Source organism: Sinohyriopsis cumingii, chromosome 4 (genome assembly GCF_028554795.1).
Source record: "Sinohyriopsis cumingii isolate HCF-2022 chromosome 4, ASM2855479v2, whole genome shotgun sequence".
Taxonomy (NCBI): domain Eukaryota; kingdom Metazoa; phylum Mollusca; class Bivalvia; order Unionida; family Unionidae; genus Sinohyriopsis; species Sinohyriopsis cumingii.
Genome location: NC_142964.1, coordinates 56,736,399 through 56,748,705, shown reverse-complemented (window position 1 = coordinate 56,748,705; position 12,307 = coordinate 56,736,399). Strand labels below are relative to the sequence as shown.

The 12,307-nt window shown below is 32.6% G+C and overlaps 1 protein-coding gene across 1 annotated transcript in view; it reads left to right on the top strand.

Moving 5' to 3' along the window:
• LOC149801208 (complement C3-like) overlaps positions 1–12,307 on the top strand; it is a 346,536-nt gene that overhangs the window by 139,606 nt on the left and 194,623 nt on the right. The window contains exons 14-15 of the mRNA XM_089955247.1: positions 5,668–5,820; positions 8,588–8,662. Coding sequence (XP_089811373.1) covers positions 5,668–5,820; positions 8,588–8,662 — 228 coding nt within the window. The remainder of the gene's footprint in view (positions 1–5,667; positions 5,821–8,587; positions 8,663–12,307) is intronic.

Genomic DNA, 12,307 nt, shown 5'->3' with positions numbered 1-12,307 from the left:
TGAAAAATTCAACTGTGAAAATGATGCAAAATTACAGAAAAGCATCCATTTGAGGCATTGATTATGAAAAGAAGAAATGCTAGGAGCCTGCCTTATGTCACTGTTGTATTGCAGACTTGATTTTTGATTAATGTACAAGCTATGATGCTGTTGTGGTCTCTTGAATTAGTCCTTATTCCATAAGCAGCCATGATAAACGTTTATCATGCTATAATTACTCTTACAAAAAGTTATTTTACACTGAATTCTAACACACCTAGAATATTTTGATAATGTACACAGTAATGCCTAATGATATTGAAAGTTGATTCTACGTGTGGGCCAAGAAAATTTCACAAAGATATGACTATCTTAAATTCTGGAAGTTAGTCAGTTTGGAGTTCTACAACATCGAAATCATCCTGGTTCAATTCCTATTTAGCACGTTAGTTGCTACTGTAAAACTCTTTATGGCACAGAAAGCAAAATGCTAGTCCTGGCGTTCAGTTCTCATACAGAATGACCAATTACATTCCCATCGACTTTGCATTCAAGCTATTCTCATTGCCGCATATTTTTCACATGGTTATTCAATCTCGTATCCCACTCGAATATTTGAATCGCCATGTTTAGCAAGCATTCTCATTCCCATCAGTTTCCGTTACGCGACGATTCATTGGGCAAGTACAAAATTTTGACCAATCAGAAAGCTCTTTACAGCGATCATCTGTTAAATAATAAATGGAACAAATACTTATTAGAAAGCTTGTTGTGGAATGGGGCCGAATAGAGCATTCTTTTAAAAAGTTTTTTGGACTATATTAAAAAAGGGTCCATATCGAGGAAAATCAGATCCAGGACAGGAGAAAAGCGAAATTCTGTTTTAAAATGGAAAACAAGAAAACTTGGTTGAGGGCAGTTAAATCGAATTGAAGTTAAACAAAAATGCAACAACAACGAACAAAAAACAAGGAAAGATGTGGAAAGAAGTTATTGTGCCCAAAATAAACAATACAATTACAGCTATCAGAAACAGGAAATACAAATGCTGCTGAAAATAATTCAAATTGTACAAGAAACAACAAATAAATATTATGTATCTTATTGATATTTTTTATTGAAATATCAGTGATATTACAATCACAAAATATCACTATATTTTCAGAATTTTTGACAAACTCCCAGAGAAATTTCAATCACAAATTCCCACTGATATTTTCAGAAATGTTGGTAAAATCTCCTAAAATACCATAATTTTAGTGAAAAAGGACATCTGAATGAATGTCAAAATAATTTCACTGATTTTGCTGAAATTTCAGTCACATTTTCACTAGGGTATGATTTTTGTAGAGTATCTTTTAATAGAAAGCCAAAAAAAATATTTTTCAGAGTTAAGATTATGTCAAGCCCAAAATCGACCTTGAAACAAGTTTTTTAAGTCCAAAGAGTCATCTATACTTGTACTACAAGATATTAATATTCTGATCATGTTTACATTTTCACTACTTCTTTGGTCATGTCTTTGTCTGTTTTAAAAAATCTGGAAATAAATATAAGAAAACTGACACGCATGTGTTTTCTTCAAATTTATACAAGTATATATTCATCTTTCCATATCGGCTACACTGACATATACATGTACTCTAATTCCCACCAATATTTCTATCTGAATCAGATAGTTTAGGTTATTAATTCTTCAGAGAGTATTTTCCATGATGCTATAACACATGAGCATGTTTTCCATATGGAAAAAAGTGCTTATGGATTAAAGTTGCAACTTTATTCCATATGGAATTTTCACTTGCTGTGAAGTACTTATGGAATTGACATGGAATAAATTGTCTGATTCCATAAGTTTTTCGGTCTATATCTGTTCCATACGAATCCCTGAAGTATTCTATACGTAATCTATGAGAAATGTCTTTACAGTTGATTTTCTGCCAGTTCTATATATGATGGCAGATATGGGTCTATACTATAATGGTAAACATGGATAGCAGTGGAGTATAAAAATTGTTTATAAATATAAGTTTGGTGTGAGCTTGAAAAATCTCACCCTTATGTTCATAATTTGTGACAGGAACAAGGCTTTGCCAAGCAAAATCTACTTACTACATATTGAAATTGGACCTTTCCACAATAAATTCTCTGATATCCTGAAATTTACGATGAAATCCAAACTCAGTGTGGTACATTAGCATCATGTTAAGACTTTTATAATTTGGGAGGAACCCATTGAGCTTCAGCAGCAAATGTGTGTATATCCATGAAATATGGCATATGTCCATTAAGTATCACTGTATGGCAGACTGTAGATGTGTGCGTCCATGAAGTATGGCAAACTGTGAAAATATGTGTATGTCCATGAAATATGCAATATACCCATGAAGTATGGCAAACTGCAAATATGTATATGTCCATGAAATATGGCATATATCCATGAAATATGGCGTATATCCATGAAGTATGGCCAACTGTGAAAATATGTGTATGTCCATGAAATGTGGCATATATCCATGAAATATGGCGTATATCCATGAAGTATGGCAAACTGTGAAAATATATGTATGTCCATGAAATATGGCATATGTCCATGAAATATGGCATATGTCCATAAGTATGGCAGACTGTAGATGTGTATGTCCATGAAGTATGGCAAACTGTGAAAATATGTGTATGTCCATGAAATATGGCATATACCCATGAAGTATGGCAAACTGAAAATATGTGTATGTCCATGAAATATGGCATATATCCATGAAGGATGGCCAACTGTGAAAATATGTGTATGTCAATGTAATATGGCATATGTCCATGAAATATGGTGTATGTCCATGAAATATGGCATATATCCATGAAGTAAAAATGCTTAAAGTCATATGTTGCTTTCTTGTTATGGCAACAAAAAAAACATCATACAGAATTTTTGACCACCTATCAGTCTCACCCCTAAAATCCATGTTCTCGCTGTATAATACCTTTCTTATGCTAAGATTTTTACTGGCAGTGTTTATTTTATGTACCTGTAAAAGTGATTGACTTATGATGCAGAAATTTAAATGACAACCAGATAAACATATGCTGTCACTGAAGTATGGAAAACTGTGAAAATGTATACATGTCCATGAAGTATGGAAAACTGTAAAAATGTGTAGATGTCCATGAAGTATGGAAAACTGTAAAAGTGTGTACATGTCATGAAGTATGGAAAACTATAAAAATGTGTATATGTCCAATTGTCCAAGAAGTATGGAAAACTGTACAAATGTTTGTACATGTATTGTAAACTGTAAAAATTTGTGTATGTCCATAAAGTATAGCAAACCCTTAAAATTTTTGTATGTCCATGAAGTATGGCAAACTGCAAATTTGTATATGTCCATGAAGTATGACAAACTGTACAAATGTGTATGTCCATGAAGTATGGTGAACTGTAAAAATATGTACATGTCAATGAAGCATGGCAAACTGTAAAAATGTGTACATGTCCATGGAGTATGGCAAACTATAAAAATATGTATTTGTCCATGAAGTAATTCAGACTTTAAAAATGTGTGTATGTACTTGGAGTATGGCAGACTGAAAATGTACACATGTCCATGGAGTGATGAGCAAACTGTAAAAATGTGTGCATGTACATGAAATATGGCAAACTGTGAAAATGTGTGCATGTACATGAAATATGGCAAACTGTAAAAATGCTCCAAGTCAACTGTTGCTTTCTTGTGATGTATCATAGCCAAACAGAATTGAGAGAATCTTGAACCATCTATCAGTCTCACCCCTTAAGTTCATGTTCTCACAATATGATACATTTTTATGCTAAGATTTTATTTGGTCTTATTTTTTTTAATGTATCTGTTAAAGTGATTGACTTGTTAGGCAGAAATTTAATTGAGAACCAGATAAATTAAACTATATCGTCAGTGCATGTTTACCTAATTAACCTGTAGATGGTTCTAATTATCTGGTCACTGTGTATGCATATTCCATACAATCTTTATCATACTGGCATGAAAGACTTTGTATTTTGCATTAGACCACATGAATGACCTCAGAAAAATCTACTCTGAGAATTTACACAGAATAGTGTTATTGTTACATCTGACTGGTATTCTAAAAATATCACACAATATTGTAATTTTGAGATCTAATAGTCTAATGGTATTCAGAAAATATTACTGAATATTGTAATTGTTAGATCTAATAGACTAGTGTTCTGAAAGTATAGAATATTGTAATTATTAGATCTAACAGACTGGTATTCTGATAATATTATAGAATATTGTAATTGTTAGATCTAATAGACTGGTATTCTGAGAATATATAATATTGTAATTATTAGATCAAGCAGACTTGTATTGAAAATATTACTGAATATTGTAATTGTTAGATCTAACAGACTGGTATTCTGTTAATATTATAGAATATTGTAATTATGAGATCTAACAGACTGGTATTCTGATACTATTATAGAATATTGTAATTTTTGGATCTAACAAACTGATATTCTGAAAAATATCAGTGATTATTGTAATTATTTGATCTGACAGACTTATTCTGAAATTTAAAGGCTGTTCCATTAAAATGTACATGTACATGGGACCCAGGGAAGGCACATTTGAAGTGGGGTTCTCACCCATAGATGCAATTTAGAAATTTCTTATAATTTTAATATGAACTCTGTGAAATCAAAGTACTCTGGCAAATATTGTTTTCTACAAACTGCTTTCCCTGGGTACCATATATGTTTAAATGGAACAGCCCTAACTGACTTTTATCCTTTTTAGATCTAACAAACTGGTATTCCGAAAATAATACCGAATATTGCAATTGTTAGATCAGACAGTTATTCTGAAAGTATCATTATTTTGCACACGGTTAACTTATTAAAGAAAAAGAATTTCCCAGGTTTTCCTCGCTGTATATATTAGGTATTGTTAAAAGAACTTCTAATTTCCTTTATTTTGGTGATTGGCTGATAGGTGTATTTGGGGTTATAGCATACAGCTTTGCCATTCTTCAGATGTGCACCTATAAATGATAACTCCTCTTGGTCTTTTTAACTTCCTGGACTTAAGAGGTAAATTATGTTTATAAAAATGGATAACTTTTGTTCATTTTATATATTTGGTAATTCATTTATTGTACTTTCAGAAACTTGTACTGTCTAGTCTGGCAAAATTCATTTTCCCTATTTTAATATCAGCTGAAGATAGTGTATTTTACACAAATCAGGCTGATTTATTTGAGCACATGGGCACAGTCATTTTCATCAGCTGTGTGCTTAGATCATGCCTGATTCCATAAGTACAATATCAAATGAAATTTCAACAACATTACATGAAAGTAAGATAGAGCTATGCAAACATTCTCTCCATTGTGCATGTTGCAAATGCAGACAACTTCACTCTACACCTGGCTTTCTCTCATAAGTTCATAATATCTGTAGAGCACCCACATTCTATTTGTTAGATCTAACATACATATTTGGAAAATATTACTGAATATTGTAATTGTTAGATCTAATAGACTGGTATTCAGGAAATATCACAGAAATGCTGATCACCTACAATACCATTGTTGATGCTCAGATATTTAATCCGTTATGATGCAGCAGTATAGTTGGCCTTAATTGTCACTTGAATACCAATAATTTAATTATAAATGTATCTTTCCATTTGGCAGCTTACTGTCGATTTGACAAATGAACAAGTGGAACCAGGACATAATATTGGGATGACTGTTACTGGAGTGGAAAACTCCAGAGTGGGACTGGGGGTCATAGACAAAGCTGTTCTTCTTGTCAGCAACAGATCTAACCTACTAGAACGAAACCAGGTAAGTAAAATTATGCACTTATGAGACATAGATGGCAACTGGTTTCTGTATCTCACCCCAGGCTATGGTCAGAGAAGAACACATATATTTTTGTTGACAGGATGACATCAATGTTAGGAGTTACTTTATCAGTCTTATTTATCATGCGTAGTGAATTTTTGCTATTACCAGTTCTACTCTTTATAATGAATTTATAATATCAGGTTCCTTGAAGCATTAGTTGCATCATTCGAATCAAGAGGGTATAGACCCAAGTATTTAAATTCATTGAAACCTTGATACCTGGAACCATCTATGTACCTAGTAAATCAGTGTGAAAAATTGATAGTTAAAGGCTACATATTATGCCTGCTGCCAGGCCATAAAAAACACTTAAAACATTCTTAGTTTTTTTAGCAGACCATGCTTGATCTATGAAATTTTACTGTAATTTGACAAAACGCAAATATGAACATGTTAAATAATCATATGAAGATATGTATAATCTTTGTCATGTCTACATTAGTGGGAAAGGCATGCTTACTGCTTACACCAGCAGCAGCAACATCGATGGTGGCTTTATCAATATTTTTTTCAATTGCATATCCTTGCTAAACCCATTGATAGAGTTTCATCACACGAAGCAAGAATGGTTATGAAGCAAATACATTTCATTTTGCTATAAACTATCTCGTCTCTTTGACTTTGTGGTTAGTGTCACAGTAAGGAAATTTGCTTTAAGATTTTGGTCAAAGTTTGTTTTATTTGCTTATATTTCCTAAACCCCTTAATGGATTTTTTTCATACTTGGAATCAATCATTATGAAGATAATTCATTCTTTGATAAATTGTTTCACCTTTACCCTTTTTTGGTCATGGTCATAGAGAATTTGTGTTAAGGTTTTGGTTAAAGGTTTTTAATTTGCTAATATTTTCTAAAATCCCTGAATGGATTTTGTTCATTCTTATGCTGAATCATAATGAGGCTAACATAATGCATTTTGCACCATGCATTTATATCCTTTTGAACTTGGAGTCATGTTTGACAGCAAATTTTTGATCATGGGATTGACATGCAGGCCATGTCCTTCTGGTTAGTGCATTGATGCAACAAGTACCCTAAAATACAATATTGTCTCATGTATATTTAATTAATATAGTGTACCTGATATTTGTCAGGGTTGAGAGTTGCCCCTACCTGATTTTTGTCATGATTGTTATGTTTACTTAAATTTAAGTTCAAGATCTGACCTTGTTTTATGAGTTAGTGAAATTTTCCATTAGAAATTATTAGTTTTCCAGAACATTCCATTGCATCATTGGTCTAGTGACTGTCTGTGTATAACAGGAATTTGGTAAACAATTATTCATTCCTGTTTCATATCAATCTTTGGGAATCAATGATCAGAGTTTATAGTTGTGTTCAGATATAATTCTAGAAGAATTGTTTATTTAAATTGTTAATTGGAAATACAAAATGCTGATTGACCTTTTGGACTAACACAGTACTTAGGGGATATTGTGAACACATTCAAGACTATTGGTACATTAGCACATTCAAAACTATGGGTACATCGGCACAGTCAAGATTATTGGTACATCAGCACATTCAGAACTATTGCTATTTCAGGACATAAAAGATTATTGGACTTCATTTAGAACATTCTATACTGTTGGACTTGTGATAGAAAATTTAGGATTATTTGTGATTTAATTTGCAATACTGTAAGTGTCTCTTAAATTTCCACTATGTAGTTTCACTAAACTTGTTGGTTTTCCTTCTTTCTGTATCATAGTGTAAGACTTATAGTTGTAACAATTGAACTACGCTTTATACGTGTTGATTCCACATGTATCTGTGATTTAAATATTTAAAATAGTACAGATAGAATGACTGGAGGAAAGCTAAATACTTAAAGTAATGGTTTCCATTTTGAAACTTATGGTTTCATTAGCAGTGCACACCTGACACCCTGGCAGTTCTTGGGTTTTGGAGTTGTTTTGTTTCTCATTGATTTGACACTGGCGTTGTGTGTAACAATTTAAATGTATGCATGATACCTATTGACAAATGCATGTACTTCTTTGGTAGCTTTGTAAAAAGGTATATGGTCTTTCAGTGGTGTGGCTGAACTTACTCCAGGAAATTTGTTCTCTCTCTCTCTCTCTCTCTCTCACACACACACACACGCACACACACACACACACAGACACTTCTTTTATCACAAAATAATTTTGTTGAAACTAGGATGGATAGAATATGTTGTTCTTTTAAAGAAATCAGAGCACTTAAATTTTTTCCACATTATTGCTATTGTTATTATTAATTTCATCTGGCAGTTTAGTGGCACTTGATAAAATAGTCGGGTTGTGATTATTACCATGTTTATATTTGCTCATGACAAGTATAATAGTCAGGACCCAGTGTATCCAAACATCTCAGATTTCTTCATCTCAAACAAATGTTTGAATATCTTCATTTTGGTTTGAGAAAATAAAGAAAGAAGCAGATGTTAATGGTTAAACATTTTAATAGCCCTAAATTTAGCCTTATTTATCTTGGAGAAAATTTTAGGATTTCAGATCGAACCGAGAAAATGTTTAAATTGCTCAATTCTTGATTTTAGTTATTTGGTTAATGGAAATGTCACATTAGTACAGACCAATATAGGCTTGAAAAGAAGGTCAGCTTCAGACTTATATGATTTTAAATTTAAATTAAGTTGCATTAGATGGCTAAGTAAAAGTTCCATTTTATTGAGTTTAAGTTGCCTTTTTTTCTATTCAGATGTTTGACAAGATGGAAGCCCATGACCGAGGATGCACCAGTGGTGGTGGAGCGGACAGTGTCTCAGTATTTAGGGTGAGCAGGTCCCACCCCACTCACACCCCTTTTATGACATAATTAAAAGATCTCCTTTAAGTGCAGCTCCAAAGTTGGTGCCTTTTAATATGACTTTGATGGAATTTTGTTTTAAAATTAGGTACTACCAAATTTTGAAAATTTTGATCATAATTGAAAGTTTAAAAAATAAAGTGGGAAAATGTACCAAGAAAAATATTTACGCTTCTCTGTTTAAAAGAAGTGGCATTATTCAGAAATAATATTAATTTACTAATATTGCTAATGGAGATTTAAACACATTATATTAATTTGCTGATGTTGCTAATTGAGATTTAAACACATTATATTGATTTACTGATGGTTCTAATGGAGATTTAAACACATTATGTTGATTTACTGATATTGCTGATGGAGATTTAAACACAGTGACATTGATTTACTGATATTGCTAATGGAGATTTCAAAGGAACTATTGTTGTATTTAAATGAATCTTTGCATTAGGAGTGCACTAGAAGTGGATTAATTTCATACCATGTGTCTGTAGTAAGGTAGTGCACTCTAGTAAATAAAAGGCAGTGCACTTTGTGAATAAAGTCATACAATATAGCAAAACATTTTGTTGAATAATGCAGAGTTATCAGTAATTAGTGAATTCAGAAGGAAAGCTGTTGTTTAGCACTACCGTTCATAGACCAGAATTGCTTATGTTATAGTTTGTTGGTCTGTAGACCTTCTGTCCGTCATCTATCTATTGTCTGCCCATTAACCATAAGCTTGGCATTGCCACTCCTCCTGAACTGCATAGAGTATTGCCATGAAATTTTCACACACAATCAATACAAAATCTTGATGGTCCTAATAAATAGAGTGCAAGCTGGACATCCTATATTGTTACCTATGTGGCCATTTTAAAATTTGTATTGTTATTTTTCTTACTGGATGGTCATTTTGATATGGGTTTTCACTGCAGACTAAAGTCATACACTAAAGCAAACAATATAGATTTTATAGTGGATAGGTATCAGTATTAAATAAATTCAATGCCCAGTAGAAGGAGGCCTGTCATTACTTACTTCTACTGGTCAGTTGACCAGAATTGCTTATGCTATAGCCTGTTGCTTATAAATCTTTGTTCTTCTATCCATCATCTATTTATTGTCCACCCACTGACCGTTAATTTGTTATTGCTACTCCTTCTGAACTGTTTAGAGGATTGCCATGAAATGTTCACACATAACCATCTCAGAGTCTAGTTTGTCCAAAATATAAATAGTGTTACCTGGACATCCTATGTGGCCATCTTTACAATTTTAGTGCTTCTGCTCCTCAATGGTATGTTTCACTATCCCACAAATATAAAAAGAACTTTATTAAAAAATGTCTCAGTGAAATTGATACCAAGAAATCTACGGGACTTTGTCAGATTGGTCCACGACTGATTAAATCTTCTGCCTCTGCTATTTCAGATAACATAACATTCATAATCAGTTTAAGTATTGCAACTTCATCTGTCCCCAAAATATGGAAAACTGCAAAACTAATTCCAATTCAGAAATCTGGTTCTAATGATGATGCTGATAACTACCCGCCAATCTCAGTACTACCAAACTGGTCAACATTGATTGAAAAAATATGTCCATCACTCATTCATATCATATTTAACCAAACACTTGTTGTTACACCGTAATCAATCATGCTTTAGACAGAAACATTTATGTGAGACTGGCTTGATCTCCTAACTGATAAATGGTTTCAGGCACTTCATCAAAGTAGAATAATAGGATCTGTACTTGTAGATTTCAGGAAAGCGTTTGACATGGTGGATCATGAAATCCTTTTAAAGAAAATGAAAATTTACCAATGTGATGAAAGCACAGTTAGATGGTTTACTTCATACTTAAGTGAGAGAACACAACATGTTTATATAAATAATGTTCTGTCTGAACCTGGAACAGTTAGATATGGAATACCACCAGGCTCAATTTTAGGTCCATTGCTATTTATACTATTTATTAATAACCTACCAATTTTCCATTAGACTGGTTAGTTCACAGAGAGCTCCGTATTTGTGACTTTTCTTATGTGGAAGAAATGAAAACCAGTCTAGCATCACAATATGCCAGCATGATGGCCACTAGAGCAGCTGCCTATCAAACATAAATGCAGCTACATCAAGTTGTACCTGCTTGAAATCAGTAAGGAAATGATATATCTTCACAGAAATTGTGAATATCATTATGTCCTTAATCCGCTGACAGTTGAGATAAAACTAAAGTGTTGACTAAATTTGACCTGGTACTCTATTTGAATCATAAGTCCAGGAGTCATATCATATAAAAATAACCTATTTTAAATGTAAAAGAAAAATAGAAAAATTATTACATGAAACTCAGATACTCTTTAAAGAAAACCCACAAAAGAACACAAAATTATCTATTTATTCCAAGAAAAGCTATCTGGGTAAGATTCATGAAACAGCATGTGTCAATAATGGTTTTGTTGTATTGAGCTGACGTGCTGTCTGCTTAATGAATCTGAATATCTGGTAATTCTCATGCCGGGAGAATAAAACTCATGATTTTTGGGGTTGTTCAGTGCTTATTTCCTAATTTCATAAAATCTCCCGATTTTTGCAGAGAACTCCTGATCATTACATTATGTCTCTCGATTTTGATTTTCTCTGTAAAAAAACCCTCAGAAATAGGGATATCTTATGCAGTCTGAAGAAGCCATGTTCTATTTTATCATCTGTGAATATTGTTGACGAAATAATTATTATTGCACTTCAAATAATTTTTTCAATGTAAATAATGTTAAGTTTAATTCATGTGAAGTTTTGAATTTTTCTTTTAACCCATACAACAATACTAAAATCAGAAAATAAACCATGAATAAAATAAACCACAATAATAAAATTGTCAGTTTCAATCTCAAAGATTATCATTGTAGCTGTAGCATCTCCATTCCCACCAAAGAAACTTCAATGACTGAAAACCTGGCATTACTGAACCATATATACAATTGTTAATTACCATGATTAAATTAAAAGAAGGAATAAAGAAACATACCACACAGCTTATATGCCCTTTAAAACTAATTCAGAATAAATGTTATTTGCTACACAATGTTAAATGCATTTTCAAGTTGAGAATTTAGGAAATGAGAGGGGATATAAGACGTGGGGAAAATTGTTGTCACATGTATAGTAGCTTGAGACAGCATATTTACAGGAAAAGGGGGCATCTCTTATTTGCCAATCAGTTGCTGGTGCTTATATAACACACGCTGTAGAGCGTGTTTTGTATTAATTATTTTAGAGGACCAGTCCTTTTCACAAGATAATTGCAATGATAAGGATTAACTGTTAATTAGTCTCACTGGCTTTCTTGCTTGTTGACTTAAGACTAACCTTTAGATATTGTGCAGATTGGCACAGCTGACCAGAAAATAAAAGGAGGGCGTGTCCTAGGAGAAAATAAGGTGCATCTGTAACAAGATAATCGCAGGGTTCATACGGTCTTTGAAGGTCTTTGACAGTTTGGGAAAAATGATGTAGCATTTTCAAGGCATTGAAAGTTTGGAAAAATTGAGCAGATTACTCTGAGGTTTGTATTAGTCTTTGAAATTGAAGTTAACCCCAACATTTTAATTTTTTTCCATAA